A 23,084-nucleotide genomic window follows, 5' to 3' on the forward strand; every position below is an offset into this window, starting at 1 on the left:
AAGATGAGGACCGGTTGCTGGTTTGTGGGTTTAAAGAGTAAAGCAATGAACTTGCAGTTAGGGTTGCTTCTGGGACAGCGAAGGGTTTACTGAGTAAACTCTCAAGGTAAAAATTTTGATGGTTGGTGTCATGAGGAAATTTTTGGGTTCGAATATCTCTACTCTTGAACAAATTAGTACATTTCTATTTTGAAAGAAACTATTAGTACCTCTTTGAACAACTCTTAGAACCATTTTTCTCAATTAACCCATTAAAATGTTAAAATAAGAAATTCAATTTTATAACAGCCACTTATCCTCAAATATAGTTAAATTTTTATTTCTAAAGTACCCTTGACCTATCTATTTTTGTTTCCAGATACAGACCGGAATAATATCTTTTTGGCCTTTTTTTTTAAAAAAAAAATTATTTTTATTTTATACACATTTTAAAACTCAGGATAGTTCATTGTTCATTATATATCGAACAAAACTACTAATCACAAGTTATGGTAGCTATTATTGAACACCATAATTTATATCCAATAGTTGATGTCATCATACATCAATTAGCACCACTCGAAGTGCAACAGTTGATTTTGGGAGTGTTGTTGGCAATGCTGAGTTGATTTTGTTACTACTTAGTCAAAATAAAATTTCCATTGTTAAGGATGACGTTATTTGTTGATTTTAGTCTTCCATGTCTTTAAAAGTCGTTAAACATGGGTTCCTGTTTTGTTGCTTGGTTCGTTATGTAAGGCTACTTAATAGCCAAAGTTATTCTCATTTTAATAACAGTGAAAATTCTTCTCAGCATTTAGAATTCTTCCATGCTCTGTAGCTTTTAACAGGCAGTGGCTGCCTCGCGAACTGGATCAACGGTGGTTGCGGCTTCTGGTGCGGTGGCCGATTAATGTGGCTAACGAGAGATATATATATAATCGCACCGCTACTAGCCTAGTATTGGGGCTGAACGATATCTTTTAAAATAATTAATTAGAGTTTTTTTAGGAATAAGCAGTGTGTTATAAAATTGTATATACTTTTTAAATATTTTATTTGGGTTAATTTAGAAAAGGAGTTTGTTTAGAGGGGACAAACGGCATTTTAATGTTCTGTATATCTGTAATATTATCAAATGTTGAGTAATAGAATAAATCAATGCTACACATTGACATGATAATCAACCACTTAGCTCATAAATTTAGCAGTTAATTTCTTCAAAAAAAAAATTATGTGGTCGGTAAAATCCAATTTTTTTTTTAAAGCAGCCAAACAAATTTAGTAAATATAAACTAAAGAAAGAAAAAGGCGCATAAGATTTTATAGGAAATAAAAAAAGATAAAAAAAATTTGTTGAATTCATCAACCATAAGTCCTCCCTCGAGTTTTAAAAATCTTTTTTATGCAAGTAAGGTCCGATTTGGTGTCAACTTACTAGCAGGAAAAAAGTAACCAAAAGAGACAGAGCAGCGGCGGCAACGAGAGAGCTGGGATGGTGAATTGTTGTTGAAAAAATGAGAGCAACGGCCAGGGAGAGAGAGAGAGTTGTGACTTTAGATTGAAATAAGGATTTCTTTATGATGCTATATATATTTTTGCAGCATTGATAGTGGGACTAGTGTGGATCCTTAAATATAAGTGTTTTAATATGAATCATTCATTTAATATAATGGATAATTAGATAATTAATTAATTAATTAATATGGTAGGTAACTTACAGGTTACAGGCCAATATTAATTTTTTAATTTTAGATCAATATTAATTTAGGAAAAAAACCACCCACACCCCTAAGATTTGCTTAAATAATCATACAGATCTCTTTAGTTTTATAAATGGTCACATAGACCCTCTTAATTTCATAAATGACTATTATACCTTTTGATTAAAACAATCTAAATAAATATAAATACAGTAATATGATAAAAATAATAAATAAATATCATATTATACAAATAAAGTGTTACAATAAGTATAATTGATAAAATAACATGTACAATAAAAATTTATTATTAGTCTATCCTGACGAATTAACTAAAATCTATTAATCCAAAAATTGATTTTAAAATTGATATTAATATGGACATAATTAAATAAGATATTTTAAATTTTATAAATTATTGTCAATGTTAGGTATAATTATTTAACTTTATTAGTATGTCAAATAGATTTTGATATTAGTAAAAAGAATATGACAAACTAATAATAAAAGAATGTGAAAAATAATAACGTTAAAAATAAAAATTTTAATATTGAAAATATTTTATAAAATTTTATCTTATTTTATGTATTATATTTGTTAATTTAAGGAGTTTTGTATGACCATTTAAATAAAATTTAGAGGCGTAGGTGGTCTTTTTCCTATTAATTTTGTAGCCTATTTGAAGTACTATATCATTCTATATCATAGATCGCACTTAAGATGTTGATTTTATTAAGGTGTAATGTTATTAAAAATTAAACTTAGCGTTTATAATGTACTACAACTTTAATGTAAAATGCAATAAAAAATATAAAGACATTTTCGAGTAGTCAATTTTAGTTTTCTTTTACAAAATAGTATTATAAAAGACAACTGGTAAAATGTAATAAAAATAGTATGGAAAAAAGTTAGTAGAGGTGATTTTCCTTATAGTTATTCAAACATATGAAGTAATACGCACACATATTCAGTACTTCTATTTATCTCTATTTATTGATAGGTGGGAAATTAAAATCGTATTTACCCTCATGTATTATGAATTGATATGTGAAATATAAATATTAATAAAAGCTAATTCGTAGACTGATGAAGTAAACCATCCTTTATGGGCATTTGATACATATATCACATGATATTTCATATAGTAGTCCAGTTTTCAATATTTATGTATGGTTTTATAAGCTAGTAAATCAATAAAAAATACCATGAGAAATCAAAGGCTATTCCATGGCCACACATTAGAATAAAATAATCTAACAATATAGACTATATTATCTTATAACATTAAGGATATGATTTAAGTAATATTTTAGCAATTTTGAGTTTCACATTGAATTTTTAAATTAATTAAATGTTGAAACCCTTTCATGTTTGGCCTGAAACAACAACTTAATAAAATTACGAAAAGCCAATAATGAATGGCGTATGGTACATAGTAAAATAAACTTTAAAATGTATTTAAACGTTCCCATGAATTTTGTGGAATTAAACAAAATATGTTATTCAAGTGAAATTGTGAGAATATTTGAAATTATAAGGGTGGTCACTGAAAATTCTCGGAATTGAGCCAACCACATGATCCAGACGGTTTTGTTTTGACAAATTAGCCACTTTGACTGTTGGTAATAAGTTCTTATCAGCAAAACACAATTCAAACTCGTCTTTGCAAACAATAAACAGTATCTCATCAAGGATCAAATCTATAAATATATATATAACAATAAGCCAACAATAAAATCTTTCCTAAATTAAAAAGTTAGAAAGCTAAAAAATTAAAGGGATTTGCAGCTGGCATAAAAATAGAACTCTAAATATTTTGTTTATTTATACATCATGAAACTCGAAAAAAAAAATCCAGACTAAAGCAAAATTGCAACATGGCCAACCAACTAATTTTTCATTGCCCAAAGATATAAAAAAGAAAACATCATGAAAGAGTTTGCAAAGCCTCACACCTTAGTCAGATTCGGTATCTTCCTAGGTGCACCTTGCCTCATGGTTGCTCTCCCCTTTGACTTTCTTCTATATGGCTGGCAATTTATGTGAACCACACGAGCCTCTAAGCCGCATGGTGCCTCTAGGCATATTAAAGAACGATTTTAAGTAGAGTAGGACAGACCTTAGACCATGGCTGCAAATACTCACGGTAATAAACTGACAATACAATAAAGATACGACTATTACATTATTTTAAAAAATCCAGTTTGAAAATACGACCAAAATGATAAAATCAATTCAAGAACAACTTATCGCAATATTTGTTGAGAACAACTTATCAAATCTCTTTCATCTAATTATTAGAAAACAAAGATATTCTTAAAAAATCCAATTGTAAATACATGAATTTGAGAGATAAAAGAGAGAGATTGTATTTTACTATATCTCTATTTCTTTTTAATTTTAAATTTAAAGTTACCTATTTAACATGTTAACATAAATTTAAAATAATTAAACTATTTTATTAATAAAAATAATATGTACTGTTGATTAGATCTAACGGTATATATTTCTCACACTATTAATGCTGTAAAAAAATAACAGCATCAAAAAGGGACCCAATAAATAAAGAGATAAGGTTTTAGGAGAGAGACGAAAGACCGTGTGGATTTTGTTTTGTAATTTATTTTAGAATTCAATTTTCAATTCTTTGAGAACCAGTTAAATATCTTCTCAATTTTATAACTATAAAAGAGAAATTGTATTATTTGTTTTATAATTTTTTTTTAATCCAATCAAACAACAATGAAAACAATCGAACAGGTCCCTTGAGTCTTGACTCTGGCACTAGCCAATACCCACCGCGTCCTGGTATTCTTTTTTCAATACACAAGTAATTAACTGAACTGGATCATCTCTGCTCTGGTCCGTAGAACAAGACTCTAATTTTATTTTGTCATATCATTATTATCCTTTTTTTTTTTTTTGGGTACTGCTTAAGCCAGTCGTGGATTTTGTAAATTCAGTTTATGATTATCTATTTCACTATTAATAAAGTACTGCTTTTGTATCAGTGACTGAATGAAATGTGCATATTTTTTTTTAATTAATCAATCACCGATGGAGCTTAAGCCTTAAAGGAAGTTTCTTCTGCTGCTTGGCTTCGTTAGGTGGGAGTTGACAGTTAATGACAAACAATAGAGGGCGAGCGTTAATGCTTTTGCTTTTGTCACCCGCAAGCCGTTTTGGGTTATTAATTTGTAAACTTGTCACTAAAACCGACATTCTTTTTAGAAATTTTTAATGTTGCGAGTCCAATCTAAACGATTGTGTCCGAATAGTTTTAGGCACCGTTTAATTTAGCTATTCAGCAATACTTTTAAATTGACCCTGTATGAAAAAAACATGTATTATCATTAATAATTTAATAAAAATTCCTTTTACTCAAAATAGCTACTCGAAGTACAAGAAGTTAATTGTCAAGTGTAAAGTAATTTTACGGCTAAAACTTTGAAGCCAAATTGTTAATTTCACGTGCAATTACTATTTTCCGTCTAAATATAATTATTTGTTTTATTGTGCATTTATGATGACGAGAACTTTATATTTTCGTATTAATAGAAAATTTTATAAGTTGTAGTGGAAGAAAGTTGTGGGAATAAAAATGGTGTGAGTTTTTGATTCAATTATTTAAAATTCAGTTTAGGCACGTAAAATCTCTTAATTAATATTTTATGGGGGCTACTTGCACTCTAAATATTACTTTGAACACTCTATTACTCAACACACTCGTACACTAATTATAAAAAATTAGGTTTTATTGTGTAAATTTTTTAAAATTCTAAAAATATCCTCATTTAAATTATTTAAGTTACTTAACTTTATTTGCTTAAGACACCAATAAAGCTATTCAACACGTTAATCATAAAAGATTTAACATATACTTACAACAATATACTTAAGTCAAGATTTAACATATACTTACAAATATTGAATTTGTACCCAAAAACTTGCAATAAGAATATAATGTTCAATATTAAATTTTGCACCTAAAATGATTTTCAGTGACAATGCAATAATTAAAAAAATTCCGTAAATACTCTTGAGAGAAGAAGAAGAAGAAGACAATGAGGTGAAAGGGTCAAAACTCAATTTTTTTTTAAAAAAAAAAAGTTTCCTTTGGAGTACTTTTGTTTTATTTTATTTTTAAAAATAAAAAGTATCACGCAATTTTATAGCCAAAATTTTTCTCAAAATTGATTTTCTTGTTTTTCATTTAAATATTAATTAAGAAGTTGGAAATAAACGCTTTAGGGTTTAATGTATGAAAATTATAAATAAAACAATAAGTGTATTATACAAATATTTAAAGTAATTATATAATATTAATTTATGATAAATTATTTTTAAAAATAATTCAAATGATATAACGCAACCAAGCCCTGGAAGACTTGTAAGATGAAGTTAGTTTTGATTTTTTGATGCATCAAATTGCTACGTAGTCATCCCAATTGGAAATCAGGTTGCACGAGTCCTAAGAAGAGAATCATCCGTACCAAATCTTCTTGCACATTAATAGTTTTTTGTCACGTGATTTGCATATCACTTGTCACCGATTTCCGAACATACTTCACATCACATTGAATGCAAAGTCGTCAATGGATAAAGCTAAGAATACACTAATTGTTCAGGGAGATATGGGTTTAATATTCTCAGACCATTTTGCCCCTCATCCACAATCGGGTTTGATTCATCTCACGTTGAGCGATGTAATCCAAACCGAGCACCCGTTCCAAAAACTCTTTTTGGTATTCGTGAAGTTTATAGTAGAAGTCGTGCACCTGACTTTCTCCATCAGTGGCATTCATCTGAAGGTTGGATTGATATTTCGAAACCTCAGCATTATCTTTCTGATGTCGGCTCACGGGGATAGGTTTGTTGATAAGGCGACAGAGTTTATTGAGGTAATACTAATTCAGTGTCTATGTTCTATTATTCACTGCCTCGTTAAACTAGGGTTTAATGATCTTGACTTAATGAAATTTATTGGGATGTATTTCAACGGTCCTTTATTTGGTACATCAATAAAAAATTAATTAAATTTGGTAAAGAGTAGGAATGACAATATTAAAAAAATAAATTATTTTAAATAATAGCACAATGATGACTAGTTGTTATATTATCTATTTAGGTGAAATTTTATAATTCTAACAATAATTTTTATGCTTCTAACTTAAATATTTTATTCAGTATACGTGTTAGTGCTCGTTAAATGTTTTATTCATTATACATGTTAGTGCTCATTAAATGTTTGATTTGTATACGTGTTAGTACTCATTAGGTATACATGTTATTATTCACTTTTATTATAGGTAAATTTTTAGTTATAGGATTTCTAGAGTCTTAAGTAAATAAAATATTTAAATTTTTATATTATTTATTTAAGTAATATAATTTTTCTATAGATTGAAATCTTTCTAAATGCAAAGCTCTAGGCAATCAACTAATTTAACTACTGGTAGAGTCGACTTTGTTACAAATCCTCTTAATATGATTTTCCATAGAAAAACTAAAGCTTCACCTTTTATCCCGTCTCTGTTTATCACCTTTGATCTTCTACCTCTTGGCGCAATTATGATTTATCTCATGTTGATTGGGATAATCCAAACTTAATGACCTTTGATCTTCTACCTCTCGACGCAGTTATGATTTATCTTATGTTGATCGAGGTAATCCAAACTTAGTACCAATTTAAAAACTTCCTTTTGATATGCTTGAAGTTTATAATAGAAGTCGTGCACCTGGCATTCTCTATCATTGGCATTCATCTAAAGATTGGGTTAATATTTCACAACTGCAACATTATTTTTCTAATGTTGGTTCACAGTGATAGGCTTGTTGATGAGGCCATGCAGTTTGTTCAGGTAATACTAATTTAGTGTTTTTGTTCAGTTATTCATTGTCTCGTTAAACTAAAGTTTAATGATCTTGGCTTAATGAAATTTATTAGGATGGAATTCAACGGTGCTTTGAGCTTTTACATATCTTTTGGTATTATTATATTTACAATACAAAACTCAATATTCAAGAGTTGCCTGAGCTAGATCGTCGTGGTAATTAGTAAGATAACTACCATTTTTGTTTTTATTTTACTTATTTTATTTTATTTTTTTAACAACTTGCAATGACCATTCAATCTAAGCTTGGCATGTTTTGAAGAGGGGGTGAAAGATAGGTTGAAGATTTTGGTTATATAGTCTCATATGAGTAGAACTCTGCATGTATTTTTATTTTATTATTCACCATGCATCCACGTAAACAAACGATTGAAAATTTTGTTGTCCGTCAATTTTCCTTGGAGAAGTTGTCCATTATGCTGCCACTGTGCAAATGGAACTCAGTGTGGTTTGCACTTAGATCTTGGGTGTGTAAGTTGGGTTGTTTGGCATGAGCAGTGGTAACGTGCGGTGGGTTCGATGTGTGTTAAGCGTCTATGATGTCTGGAAAGAAAGAAAGGTTTTGTTTAGGATATTTCAAAAGGGGATGAGGGGTTTTTTTTGGATAAATTCACTTGTTATTAGTACGAAATTACAATATTAACATTTTAATAAGTTGAAGAAACATATTCCGTTAATAAATGGGGGTCTAAATATCTTTTTCAAAATATTAGAAAGTTTTGTAGCTTCTTACTAAATGTTGAGGGTGTAGCAGTCATTCTCTAAAAAATATTTTTATATTAGTTGTTAATTATTCTATATTCAAAATAAAAGATATTATTTATACATATTTATAAATCTGTAAATAACTTTGAAATAACATTATGTTCATTTCAGTCATCATTATTTTTAAAATAATTTAACAGTAAGATTTACTAGATATATATGACTATTTTTAGAATTTACAATGCTTTTAAAAATAAATTTTATTAAATATTTAACTATTTTTTTTACAGCACAGTTAATAATTATTATTTTAATAATTACAACATTACTAAATTGACCCTAAGAATCATCAATATATATTTCTCAATATTTTTTCATCTTGAGGACAATTTTCCTTTTTATGCATTTTAGTTTTCTATTTGAAAAAATTAGTAAAATAAATTATAAGTACTAATAGACAAAGATATTTTACTAATGTATTAACATATAGACCACATGTTTTTCAAAAACAAGTGTTGCGCAAACTACCCATAGACAAATCTAAGCATATTCCCAATTTGAGACAGCACATAAGTTTACTCCAAAATCAAGCCATCAATCATAATCAAATTAGGGATGGCAATGGATTGGATCTGATTCAAGATCCACGTGATCCAAATCCAATCGGATTGGATTTGGATCGGTTTAAAATTAATTTGAATCGGATTTGGATATTAATGTGCGGATCTAAGACGGATCTGGAGTATGTATGGATCTATCTTAATATCTAAATCCATATCCATATCCACTCATCTTTTAATTTTATTTTTTTTAAACGTTTCTTAACAATTGTGAAATTATAATGATAATGAATTTTATTCATAGCATATTAGTGGTATTTATTGTGCATTTAAACTTTTAAAACTTAAATGTTAGTTTTTTAAATTTAAAAGTCAGCCAACCCTAAAGCATGTACATGCAATATTCAAATTGCAAGCCAAGTAATACAACCTGACAATTTATTTTATTATATTGGCCTAATAATTTTTAAGGAATATAATTATTCATATATTTAGTCAAATATGGTTATAATAAAAATAATAAAGGACTGAATATAAATCATATTTAGTTTATATGTCATTATCTAATATTGTAAGAATGATGGTAGGTGTGTCGTGAATATTATAATGATGAAGCAAACAATATAATATTAGATTGATCTTACTCCTTCAATTACTTTTGAATGATATTTTATTATATTTCTTATTTGTTGTGTTTGGTGTAAAAGTATAAACTACAATATTTATTATATTTTTTAGAAAAATTATATAATTTATTTGTTATTAGTAAATTTTAACATTCAATTTTCATTCTAAAAAATTATTACTTTTTTATTACTGAGTTTAAGAATTCATTACGGATCTAGAGCAGATTTGGACTTTAATTTTTTTTTTTCAGATTTAGAGCAAATATAGATATATATTTTTTTAGATCTAAATATAAAGTAAAAAATATAAATTCATGATAGATCTAAAATAAATACAAATCTAATTTTTATTATAAATTTAAATTTAGAGTAGAATAAATCCAACCTGTTCCGTTGCCATCCCTAAATCAAATTTTCATCCAATAGCGTGACAGGAGGAAAGCGGGCGGATAAGAATTTTTTTTCATCAAAAACATGTTGAAAAATAAAAAAAACAAAACGCGACAAACAAATCCACAAAGCAGATACTAAAGATAGAGAAAGATATCTCAACGTCCGAGCTGGCAAATGAATCAAGATATGAAGGGCCCCACAAGTTTCCTAGATACTCTCACTCAGACCAAGAGAGCATGTGGTTGCCCAAGACGCCACGCGTGCAACCGAAGTGTCCACCCTTGTACACGTGGCACCCCATGGCAGGCGAACTGAGATCGCGGGGAACGGCAACCTCTTATCAACAAAATCACAAAAATTAAATGTCACACTAAATTTGCTTGCGTTTCTTTCTTTCTTCTTCTTCTTCTTCTCTCTTTACAGCGCGTGCTGCTCAAACGCCATGACCGCCATTGCTACTGCTGCAGCTCTGTCACTTCCAATCTCACTGTACAGACCAGCGAAGATTAATGCGAAAAAGGTTTTATTTTTTATTTATTGGAACTTTTAAATGATTTATTTTGTCTGGGTAGTTTCTAAATTTGGTGGGAAATTCAGTTTAGTTAGTTAATGCTTTAGTTTAATATTTAGCGTATGTTTGTGCTGCTGAAGCCTGAAAGCTCATTATTCATGTATTTATAAATGTTTCTTTGTTAAGTTTACGTGGGCAGTTGCTAAACTGATCTTTTTATAATGCGTGTTTGATTTGATTTTTAGCTGAATTCATCTAGGCGTTTACTTAACATGGAGCGAAATTAAACTCAGTAATTGGTTCCATAGCAACAAAATAATGATAGAACATATGATACATTTGTAATTAAATCCTGTGCTGTTATTCTGATCCTGCTCCCTACTAACAAGAGGAATATTTTTTTTAAATCTTTAAATTTGGATGCCTCTTATTGGTTGAGCAGCTTGAAAATCTAATTGTTTCTCTTCTTAAATTTTATCTGTTTACTAAAGTGGCTTTTTTTTTTTCTTGGAAACGACTTATATATTCATTTATCCCAAGGAGATAAGAGCAGTTGTTAGGTTATGTTCCACTGTGATAAGGGAAAATTTATCTGTGGTAATGTTTAATCAGGATACTAATTGGTGAGTGGTTTTCAGAGTGTTCGAGGAGGATTTAGGGTGTTTGCTCTATTTGGGGAGGAAGGAGGGTTGGTAGATAAAAAGAGCGCATGGAGTACGCTCTTCGATGTGGAGGATCCGAGGTCTAAAGTCCCACAATGTAAAGGAAAGTTCTTGGACGTGAATCAAGCCCTTGAGGTGGCTAGATATGATATTCAGTACTGTGATTGGAGGGCTCGACAAGATGTGCTCACAATTATGCTCCTCCATGAAAAGGTCTCAGTAATTTCTGGACTCTTCAATTATTAAGAATAACTAATTGAAATCATATAGCTATACAAGCATTTATGTTTATGCTTATGCTTAATGTTGTGGAATTTTGTCCCTGAATCCTAAATCATTCAGAAAAACAAAAGATGCCAAAACAAAATGTCTATAAATGAGTTAAAAGAGATGATCTGATTTGATTTTATCTTAGAACTAGAATAAAAGGATTTAAGATTTTTATTGCTTCATTTGGATAATTCTCACATTTATAGGTATTGGTGTAGGTTGTGGAAGTTTTAAATCCTTTAGCACGTGATTACAAGTCCATCGGCACCATGAAGAAAGAGCTTGCAGAGTTGCAAGAAGACCTAGCTCAAGCCCATCGACAGGTTTGGAAACTAAAAATTTAAATGCTTTATATATTATAGGCCCTGTGATTGGGGTGGAATATTTTCATTTTCATTAATCTATCACAGAATACATCTATTGATGAGAAGCCAAATAAACCTATTGATCGTCCCATTAATCATGTGTTTGCAACTGATCTTATAACCAATTTGCCCGTGAACAACAACAGGTTCATATATCTGAAGCAAGGGTTGCAACTGCTTTAGATAAACTAGCTTACATGGAAGCATTGGTTAATGATAGGCTGTTGCAAGATAGACACACCTCAGGAACTGATCAAACATGCGCTTCTCCTAGTACTTCCAAGCAATCTCTTGATATTGTAAAAGGAAAGTTGCCTCGGAAAAGCTTGAATGTCTCTGGTCCAGTGCAGCCTTACAATACCCGTTTAAAGAACTTTTGGTTCCCAGTTGCTTTTTCCACTGATCTGAAGGATGATACCATGGTAAGTCTTTCAAAATTTTGCTTCTTAATTAACTAAAAGTTTATTGTCCAGTTACTGGATGTTTCTTGCAAGTGCCTTACCACCTCTTTCAGGTTCCATTTGATTGCTTTGAGGAACCATGGGTTATTTTTCGTGGAAAAGATGGGATACCTGGATGTGTCCAGAATACGTGTGCACATAGAGCATGCCCTCTTCACCTTGGTTCAGTAAATGAGGGTCGCATCCAATGCCCATATCATGGTCAGTGAGAATTATCCACTCAACTTTTCAAATGTATAGTATATATCTTAAACAGGTCTTATAATATAGTAATATCTTAAAAATTTGTTGCTGATAAACATCAGGGTGGGAATACTCAACAGATGGGAAATGCGAGAAAATGCCATCTACGCAATTACGTAACGTTAAGATAAAATCATTACCATGTTTTGAACAGGAAGGAATGATATGGATTTGGCCTGGTGATGAGCCTCCAACAGCCACCATTCCTTGTTTACTTCCTCCTTCAGGATTTGAAATCCATGCCGAGGTATCATATAAAGGCATTGATTGTAGTTCAGATAATTCTAAATGCAGAAAGCTTATAAATCATCGTTGACTGATTTAACAAAGAGCTTCTAATGTCCCTGCATTCTTTACTGGCAGATTGTCATGGAACTTCCAATTGAACATGGACTACTTCTAGATAACCTTTTGGATCTTGCACATGCTCCATTTACTCACACTTCCACGTTCGCCAAGGGATGGAGCGTTCCCAGGTTTGTTAAATTAATGATAATCACTGTAGCTTATGAATTGTTGAAAATTTAAAAGATCTTTTTTTTGGGGGGGGGGGTGGATAATCTGTTTTTATAATCAGTTTCAATTTTCTAAAGAAAGACTAATCAGTCACAAAAAAGAGTGAAATGGGAGAAATCTCATCAGTTTGCATGAATTAACTGCATATTCTTTTTATTGTTTCCTGAACATTTGAGAGGTAGAGATCATATAGCATGTGAAAAAGAAAGGGTTAAGAGTGCTTAAGAAGAAGTTTAAAGAAATAACAATAAAAACTAAAAAATAAGATACCTAGGGATTTGAGAATCTGTCCTTACTCTCAAATGGTGAAAGAAGAAGAAATGACTTTGTTTTTGTATGTTATGCGTGGAATGAATCCTCAGCTTGGTGAAATTTTTGACACCTGCATCTGGCCTACAAGGATACTGGGACCCTTATCCAATAGATATGGAATTTCGACCACCATGTATGGTGCTATCAACCATTGGCATCTCAAAGCCTGGAAAACTGGAAGGACAGAATACCAGGCAGTGCGCAACACATCTTCACCAGCTTCATGTGTGCTTACCTTCATCAAGAAAGAAAACCAGGTTGCTATACAGAATGTCCCTGGATTTTGCTTCTGTGCTCAAACATGTCCCATTCATGCAATACCTATGGAGGCACTTTGCAGAACAGGTATAAAGTTGTAGTAGTAGCCTTTCCTTTTGCAATCAGTTGGATGTCCATAACAAATGCATGTGTGGTTATTCATCGTACGGCATCTGTGATTTCTATCATGGAAATCCTCGCCTAACCTCTTGAAGCTTGATCAACACAGGTGTTGAACGAGGATCTACGACTTGTTCTTGGCCAGCAAGAACGAATGAACAACGGGGCAAATGTCTGGAACTTGCCTGTAGGTTACGACAAACTAGGGGTGAGGTATAGGTTATGGAGAGACGCTTTGGAGAGAGGAGCTAAGCAATTACCCTTTATGGAACCAATGTAAATTCCCCCAATTCAACGAATAAATTGACTCTCTCTCCATACCCTCTGAAAACCAAATCACCTGAGTCTCAAATCTCAACTGCATTTGCAGGCAGACTCGCAAATAATCATTTACCATTTGCCATTAGCCGGTGAATAGCGAAATTGTGCAGTCTGGTTTTAGCGCTCTCGGAGGGAAACCCAGGAGCAGGAGACGCCCCGGAAACTGTGAATTTATCAGAGGCAGAGAACAGAAACAGTCTCCGCAAGAAAAAATGGTTTTTGTATAATTAGTGAAACTGTACATTTATTATTGTTTGTGTACAGTCATTTTTTTTTCTTTTTTCTCCTTTTGATATTCACCCTGCGTTCGATGGGATGAGTGATCTCTTTTTTTATGCTAGCATCACTATGTACAATGAAATTCGGAAATTTGCAATCACTTAAATATTTTTTTCAAAAACAGAATAACTTTCAGTTCTATGAACTCTTTAAATATTTAAATATTTTATCATTTTCAATTTTGATGTGAAAAAAAGTTTTTACATAATTGATTAACTACACCAAAAAGGAAAAAAAGAAAGAAAAAGAATGTACATTTCATTGAGTCGCTGATACGAAAAAGCAGCAGTTTACTAATAATAAAACGGATAATCATCAACTGAATTTATTACAGAAACCCCAGACCCCATAACAGCAGCGGTACCCAGAAAAAGAAAAGAAAAAATGATGAGCTTCATAACAAAATAAAACCAGAGTGTTTGTTATTTACAGAGCAGAACCACAGTAGGGGCAGAAGCTGAAGTCAGGCTCAACAAGGCGGTCACAAAAACGGCACTTGGAAACATCCGAAACGAGCGGCGGCGGCGGAGGCGGAGGCAGAGAGGAAGGAAAAAGGAGATTGCAATTATTACAAAACAGAGCCGGTTCTTTCGCTGGCCATTTCCACACCGGAACGAAGAACGCTTTCAACACCTTTTCGTACTCAACGAGATCGGCTGTTGATCCGCAGTTTATGCATCTGCCCGCACCTGATTTCAGCACCCGACTCACCTGTTGGTTCACTCCTCCCACGAAGAAGAAGAACATTTTCTTTCTTTTTTTCCCCTCTAACTTTCTATTTATTTATTTATTTCGTATACCTTGCTATTTATTATTTGTTAGGGGTTCAACTAATTATTTACTTGGCTTGGCAGGCAGATATCCAAATAAGAAGAGGAGGCGGTGGGGGGTTTTCGCAGTAGCTGGAGTAGACTCTAGAGGGTTCTGGGTTTTCTTTAGTTTATATTTGCTACTAAATTTATTTAGCTGCCCATTGGAGGGTAAGAAAAGGAATTTTAGATCTTGAGAAAACAATTACTAAACTTATAATATTTCACAAAAAATAATCAACATGAAAAGGATCCCCATAATCGTAGAGGTAGAAACTTCTTTCATGGTTATTATCTTTTTTATAACCTCCAAATTAACTGTGCAATGTCAAAGCAACCAAACGAGAATTCCAATTAATTGAACAACAATATAGTAATATATACAATTTGGTTATGGTAACATCAGAAGTAAAGAGCAATAAGTACCTGCATCAATCAAGATGTCAATTACTTCCAAATCCATTCATTCTCAATGAATAATAAAATTATTTCTTTCTGGGTAAAAACCATTAATCTCCTCTTCAAAATAAAGTTGTTCTTTCTACTCAGAATGCCCCCACTGACCCCCCTATCTATCTATATTCTTGGGTCCGTCAACAATGCTGTAAACTAGAGAGTACTGCGACATTCGCGATGCTAAGAACTCGACTATAGTGACGGTTTCTTTTGAATCTCTCGATGGATCTGTACAAGAAATTCAAAATAGGAGGGGCCATTCGGATTTTTGTCTTCTATCATCTTTGAAGAAAACATTCCTAGAAACCGAAAAAAAAAAATCAATCTAAACGACCAAAAATTTGTAGCATAAATTCATCTCCATTCGACATCAATCCAATTTAACTAAGACAACAGGACAGAGAAACATGATAAACAAACGAGACGCAGCATTAAGAAGTTTATAATGAAAACAAGCCGCTGACTAGCAATCTCTATCATCACGCCCTAGCTTGCAGAGCAAGCATCAGTCTCACCCTGACCAACTAAAGCCCCTTTACCGCTTCAGAGAACAAGTATTAACACTGCATTTCTCTCTGTCTTTATCCAGTTACTACGGAGCAACAGATTAAAATATCAAAATTTGCGCTGACCTGAAAGATCTCCTTCCTGACACGACCTCGGGCTGCAAGAAAGTGAAAAGATTGAAAATGCAGAGATATCAAAACTTTCTCTGAAAAATCAAAAACGTAACAAAAACAAAACCAAAACCAATAAAAAGTACCGGAGGTAGGAACATCTTTCACGCCGCATCTCATTCACAACATCATTAAACTTCTTCGATAAAGGATTGTCATACTGCTGCAGCACATAAAAGATGTAAGTTATGGTTTACACAGCAGAAAACTTATCCCAGCTTTTGCTGATAAAACATGACTTGCCAAAGTACTTACTTGTAACAAACAAAAGGTTTACAAAATACAATATTGCTAAAGATCTATATTGAAATCATTAATAAGTGGGACCTGTTGTATCAAACAGAAAAATTTTAAAACATTATTTACTGATGTTCAATAAAAATTGATCTCTTTTAGTTGTTCAATGATATACAGATCAGTGTTTGGTGAAAAACATTAGAACACACACACCAAAAAACAAAAAAAAAAACTGTAGCCCATGCAAGTTATGAAGTTGATCTCTACCTGACCGATTGTGCACCTCATGTAGCGCGGACTGCAGTTCCCTCTGTCCATCACAATGAAGTCACTTGTAGCAGACCATAACAAAAGCACAAAGGGCAAAATGTAGTTCAAAGCAAATAAACCACTTGAAAAAAGGAATAGCTAACGGCAGACAAATATTCAGAACATATAAACAAGACGCAAAATAAACCTCCCTTTACTTAAGACTTAAGTGAGAGGAGACAATATACCGGCGGAGGATTAGCTTGGTTAACATGATTTGTTTCATATATGATTAACAGAGGAGCTTGGTTCAGGCCTCGGCATTCGGCGAGGATCACCGTTTGGTTGGTCCATACCAGGGGATATGGTAGTCATTGATTGACTTGGTGGAGGTGGAGGCACTCCGAAAGTTCCCGGGGATTGCGCTGAACCAGGAACTGAATGAGGTGGAGTCACCTAAAACAGTAAACGGTGTCCAAAACCAAATTCTATATGTAAGTTAGAAGAAATATTATTAATGATGTGCCATTTTAACTAGAAGCCAATAGATAAAAGAAAATGATATTTTCAACTGTATGTGATTACCGGCTGGGGCTGCATTGGCCATGACTGTAGTCCATAGACCAAACCGGGGGTTGGTGTTATGCCTTGAGCAGCAGCAGAAAATGGTGACATCTGCTGCAGGGGAGCACCTTCTAGAGCACTAAGAGTTGAACTTTCCATAACAGAACGCATGCTCGGTGCCTGAGGAGGGCCCCGATCTGACGCCATTGTTGGTGGTGGTCCAACAGGTGGTTGTGGGGCATTGGTAGCTGGAGGAACTCGGGGCCTAGCAAACACTGGTACCTCATTGCTCGGAGGACCTCTAGATGCACTCAAAGAAAGGACTTAATTGAACGACTTATTTAATGTTACGCATCCATATATAATATTCAAAGTTTTCATAGTGGATTAAAAAAAATGTAAAATAATAATAATAATAAACATACTATTTAAGAAATGTAAACAAATAAAGTTATTTAAAAAAAAAAAAGTTTTAAAAAACAAAGCATTTAAAAAGCATGGAAATTATTTTTCAGCTTTTAAACATGTTTTGCTTGTCTTTTCCCGAATACTTTATTTTCCCAGGTTACAGAAAAATAACTTTGAGCTCTCGAGCTTTCATTATACAAAATATTTTTAAGATTAGCTCTAAGAAGCTAAATGTTAAAATTATTCATTAGTATGTTTACAAATGATACCTTAATATTTTCAATCCCATGCGTTGAAGTATCATTAATTCTTGATTTCAAAAGTTTATATAGTTAATTTTTAGTTGTCTCGCTACGCAATGGATTAACAAAGTCGGAAACAAACAACTTCGATAGTGTAGAGTGTAGACCATTCACTATTTATATGATTTTACACTGACTTGATTAGGCTTTATGCGGTTAAATGGGTAATTTATGATAACTGTGGGATCCAGCTAATGCTTATAGAGTGACACTTTCAATTAATCTTGAAGCAGGTACTTAATATAGCTAAGTTTCCATCAGAACAACAAATCCATTTTGGTCTCCTAATTTCTGCATTAAATTTCACAGAGGAAACCTCCCATCAGCTTCAACCACACACTTCTCAAAACATACGGCAAAGTTTTTACATCATGTGCAACACAATGATAATCACACCATCTAATTTAGTAACAGATTCATTACATGTAGATATTTGTATATGACAAAAGATCGAACTACTATACAAAAACTATTTCAACAGCAAGCAAATCTGAATTAGGGGATCTCGATCGGAAAATTATACCGGTTTCCAGACCGTGAGAACCTCCTGAAACATCTCCAGCATCAGTTCTCGGTCTGCTTGCCTGAAGAAGTTATTGATTTCATCTCTAACATCATATATCTTGCCAAAATCAAACAAGTACGTCAAGCATCCTTTCTTCAACTTGCTCAACTGATATAGCCAGGCCTCTTGCAGCCTCTCAAGGACATTCCCCGAATTGATATCTTCCAAAAGGCTTTCCTCACAAGCATCTTTTAAGTCTGCAATGTCGTACTTGTTTGCTGCCCCCAGCAAAGCCAGCCTGTGTTTCCAGAAATCTTCTTGTTTTATGGTTCCGTACAAGTAACTAAGAAGGGCCATGCAAGATTCGACTGACATGTCTTCTATGTAGATTGTTGACGACTCTTTTTCCTTGAGGTCATGATGGAACATGCTCTGGAAAACTGGAGAACTTGCAGAGAGAACTGCCTTGTGAGCTTTTAGAGTGCCGTCAGCAGTATGGATAACAGTATCTGCAAGGATGCCCTCATCAAGCATGCGAGCGAGGCATCGAAGTGTGCTTTGGGCTGAAACAGACTGCATCATTCCATCACTGGGCCATACAGAACTGGCATCACCACCCTAAGTTTTAACAGCAAAAGAACAATTTATGGATCCCTTAAGGGTGTTCAAATCAAAGGTTTAGAGACACATGACACTGAAAAAGAGCAAACAGCATTACTTATGTCCCATGTTGCATCAAATACACAAATTACTAGAGCACACCAACATCACTTCATCTAAAGTGGTTCTGAAAGAACTCACATTCAGGGGGTAGATCTTCAGCTCCAGAAACTCAACATCAACAATGAAGCGGCCATGAATGGTGCAATCGACATACCAGACAAAGTCTTCACACGTCCGAAGCAATCGCTCATTAACTGCAGGATGAAGTGTACAATGTTATAATTATCTATTACTAATAGTTTGAAGACACAATATACATCACAAATACACCCTTGTTAACTATGGAAGTGAGCAGGATAAAATTAAAAAATAATAATAAGCCTTTCGGGAAAAAAAATGACAAGTGGTTAATAAAATAAGTGCTGACATCGTGTCAGATTGTACACTCATCAGCTTAGGTCCAATAGAACAAAAGTAAATCGCTTATTACATCATTATGAATATATTTGGATCAATAGCACGGATGATCATTTCACAGTTTCCACAGCTTGAACTGCAGTAAGTGCCAACTATCTGCATCACCTAATTCAGATGAAGTAAACATGGAGAAAAAGGAACTTGTGTGGTGGGAAACCACATGAAACCTATTCTATGATTACAAAAAATTTGAGAACTGTCTATTAAAGTAAAATTTAAGAGGAAACAGCATAAACTTGCTATCTTTCAGTAGTTTTTAGAAGATTAAAATAGGTTCAATACACAAGTGACCTAATCTAGGAGAAAAGAAAATTTACTATGATCTTTTCATAAAACTAGATAAGGACATCCACCAACAATCAAGAGGGTGAGCCTATATTGAATTGAACTCAATTTGTTCCTGAAGGACATGCTTTACTTCCATTTATTTCTTAAATTAGCAGTAACATTAACATTCCAGGCTCAATATTCATGGCCATACTATACCACCCTATGCCTCATCACCATCTGTTTTGATGGCTACGAAAAATCAAGAAAACAAACAGTTAGCCAAATGTTGTGGTTCCCAACACATAATTTATTGTTACAAAAAAGATTAAAAAAAGAAAACATAAATACCTGGTCAAGTTATGTATTCTCATAATAAGTTGATTTCTTTTTCAAATCATTAAATACAAACTAACATGCGCTGTCACAAGTCAGTCAGTTATGTAAATACACTATAACAACGTACACATTTGAATTAACATTAAAGCCAGAGAATGAGAATTTGAAACCTTGAGAGATATAAAGTCTCCGATTGGCGCCGCCATTGGAGACACGAATAATGAATCTTGCAAACGGCGGCTGTTCTTTCGACAAACGAGACGGCTCCGGAAACAAACGTACGTACAGATACCGATTCTTCTCGACGGATAAGTGCCTGATCAAAACCCAAACATTCAATAATCCAATATACCCAGTAAACAACTTCAAACTGTATGCATGCTAATAAAAGTTAATCCAAATTTAAAGATTCTGTTATATGATATAATAAAATTGGTAAGCTGAATGAACAAGGTACCAGTTCCAGATACCGATCTTAAATGGGTCGGATTTTTTGTAAGAGCAAGGCCCGAAGTTATCGATTCTCCATTGAGCTAATCGTGAGATCGTTTCTACGCGAGAATCGGCCATTGTTTTCGTTTAGTTGCCTTGCAGATTGTCTCAGTCCAGACAGAAAGGGCACTTGCTGTTTTTTTTTATAGAAGAAAGGGTACTTGCTGTTGAAGATACTTGACGCAACTTTTCATACAAAGTTAAAAAAGGCTCACTTTAGGGACACGAACGCAAAGTCTGATGAAGGATGCGTTAAAAATAATAATAATAATGGTAATAAAGGCTTTAACTTTTTGTTGATCAATTGATATAAAGGTAAAATTTAAAAAAATATCCCAATGAGTAACTTTACAGTATCATCTTTTATTTTATCAAAGTAAATGATAAGTTAAGAGAAAAAATATATATATTCTAATGCAACATATTTTATCATATAATATTAAAATATATATTTTTTAATATCTTTACTTATCTTTTACTTTATCAAAGTAAATAATTCTCTTATCGTAAAATCTTAAATGACTAATTATTTCATTTAACTGTTTAATAAATTGTTGAAGGCGTGAGATTATATTTTCTAGTTAGTTTTAATTGATCTTTCGATATTGAATTTCGATATGGCATTATGGTAGTACGTAACTTACTGCTTACCCTCTTTTTAGCATGACATTTTTACAATGAAACCAATTGTCAAAGATATGTAGCTTATGAATAATTTAAAAATTTATTTGTTGTAAAAAGAATAAATATTGATTTTTTCATTATTATTTAGGCAATAGCAGTCCAACTTCCTTCTCACTAATGTCAATGGGTTCAACCCAAGATATTGTACTACCTTAACTAAAACAGCTTAGTCAAAGTAGCACCCACAAATATAGAAGTTTATAATTTACAATATAGTTTGTTTAATATTTTTTAACGAGTTAGATTTTTTAGATGAACTTTGTTTAAATTTAATAAATTTTATTTTCAAAAACCTATAAATAATTATATAGTTACCGCTAAAAGTTTATAATTGATAATCAAAAAACCAACACTCGTTTTGTTAAAAGCCCTGTTAGTAGAATACTAGAATATCTATTTGAAGTTCGACATGAACAGTAAAATGATGTTCTTCCTTAAGAAATCATTAAAACTCAGGGGTCTGTATGTTATTTCTCCAATTGTTGATCGACCAATATTTCGTTGATATTTTATGTAGGCAGCCGCTAAGTTGATTTCAAATTATTAAATTAAAATAAATATGGTTACAAGCTTATATTAAGTCCTAGATCAAGAGATTAATTTAGCCAAGCGAAGCATAGGCAATAGAGAATGATTAAGAAAAGGGCAGAGATAATGACACTTCGCTTAGATTTATGAAAGTTAATTATCTTGGTGATGTAAATTCCCACTTACACTTTCATTTATCCATTACATATTAATTTTGGTACCTTTTTATATTTCTGCTGCTGCATGATTGCCACAAAAACACAACCGACATCTTATAAATAATCATATTTCGATGTGATTTGATTTGATTTTCAGATTAAAATGTTCCCAAGTTCGTTGATCTCATCTACCATTACAAATATTAAATAAAGACATAAACTTGGGCCAAATTGGTACATAAATGTCATTAAAAAGTATTCAACACGTTGGAAAGGCTTAATTTGGGAAAAAAAAAGAAATTAAAAAATTGCTGGAGTAATACTTTACAAACAGATTCTAACCATACTAAAAAGTTACCAATATAGCTATAATAAGTCTTGATAATATTATATTAAAGATGATAAATAGAGAAACACCCCACTACTAGGTGATAATATAAACTTATAAGTGATTTATTATAAATTCAACTTGTTTTAGATCTAGATGGTAGGTTGTACTACACTAAGAGTATTTTTACAAAAATAAATTCTTAAGGTAGTAATATTTTGACCCTCATATTTTGTATAATTATAAATCCCTTAGGATCATTTATAGAAGTGTATTAATTATTTGTCAATAACTCAAACAAGTTTTTAGTTTTTACAATAAATAAATTAAATCATTCATATTTCAAAACTTGGATTGTCACTTAGATCTATGGACTATTTTTAATTGTTGACGTTGATTCAACATAAGTTTTAACTTGACCATCATACCTTTATAATAAGAAAGGATCTAATTGCTTACAAAATTACCTTGCAATAAATCTTAGCAATTCAACACAAAATTCAATAATTTTGGCTTGTTCAGTTCATTATTAATTTATTTATTTATTTATTTTTGGTTCTTTTGTATGATAACTAACTTCAATTTAATCTATCATTGTTATAATGAGGTTGTTTTCTGTATTAATTTTGATAGCTTTAAATATTAATTTTGCTTCATTTTCTTTGGTTTTTTTTTTTTTTTTGTATTTGTCCTCCAATACATTAAGAAGTTTCATGAGAATTAGAAATGGCCTCATGATTACTGAAAAACCACCAAGTAAAAG

The 23,084-nt window shown here is 32.1% G+C and overlaps 3 protein-coding genes across 3 annotated transcripts; 1 reads left to right on the plus strand and 2 right to left on the minus strand.

Annotated features, from left to right (window-relative positions):
- The first annotated feature begins 10,212 nt into the window (after positions 1 to 10,212).
- Positions 10,213 to 14,313, plus strand: LOC102606628 (chlorophyllide a oxygenase, chloroplastic). Its single transcript, XM_052442160.1, has 10 exons — positions 10,213 to 10,380; positions 11,010 to 11,246; positions 11,522 to 11,626; positions 11,815 to 12,090; positions 12,183 to 12,330; positions 12,435 to 12,619; positions 12,736 to 12,848; positions 13,251 to 13,545; positions 13,688 to 13,854; positions 13,949 to 14,313. Exons 1-10 carry the CDS (start codon positions 10,303 to 10,305, stop codon positions 13,962 to 13,964), a joined length of 1,620 nt encoding a protein of 539 aa, XP_052298120.1. The 5' UTR covers positions 10,213 to 10,302; the 3' UTR covers positions 13,965 to 14,313.
- A 138-nt stretch (positions 14,314 to 14,451) lies between these two features.
- On the minus strand, positions 14,452 to 15,188 carry LOC102606930 (hypothetical protein). Its single transcript, XM_006472724.4, has one exon. The coding sequence runs from the start codon at positions 14,923 to 14,925 to the stop codon at positions 14,605 to 14,607; it is 321 nt and encodes a 106-aa protein (XP_006472787.2). The 5' UTR covers positions 14,926 to 15,188; the 3' UTR covers positions 14,452 to 14,604.
- Positions 15,189 to 18,202: 3,014 nt separating this feature from the next.
- On the minus strand, positions 18,203 to 20,823 carry LOC102607221 (BTB/POZ domain-containing protein At1g21780). The gene is made up of 4 exons (XM_006472725.4): positions 20,589 to 20,823; positions 20,302 to 20,447; positions 19,187 to 19,302; positions 18,203 to 19,003 (listed from the first exon to the last, which is right to left on the minus strand). The coding sequence occupies exons 1-4, from the start codon at positions 20,699 to 20,701 to the stop codon at positions 18,398 to 18,400; spliced, it is 981 nt and encodes a 326-aa protein (XP_006472788.2). The 5' UTR covers positions 20,702 to 20,823; the 3' UTR covers positions 18,203 to 18,397.
- Positions 20,824 to 23,084: the final 2,261 nt, after the last annotated feature.

The sequence above is a fragment of the Citrus sinensis genome, chromosome 5, assembly GCF_022201045.2.
Source record: "Citrus sinensis cultivar Valencia sweet orange chromosome 5, DVS_A1.0, whole genome shotgun sequence".
NCBI lineage: Eukaryota > Viridiplantae > Streptophyta > Magnoliopsida > Sapindales > Rutaceae > Citrus > Citrus sinensis.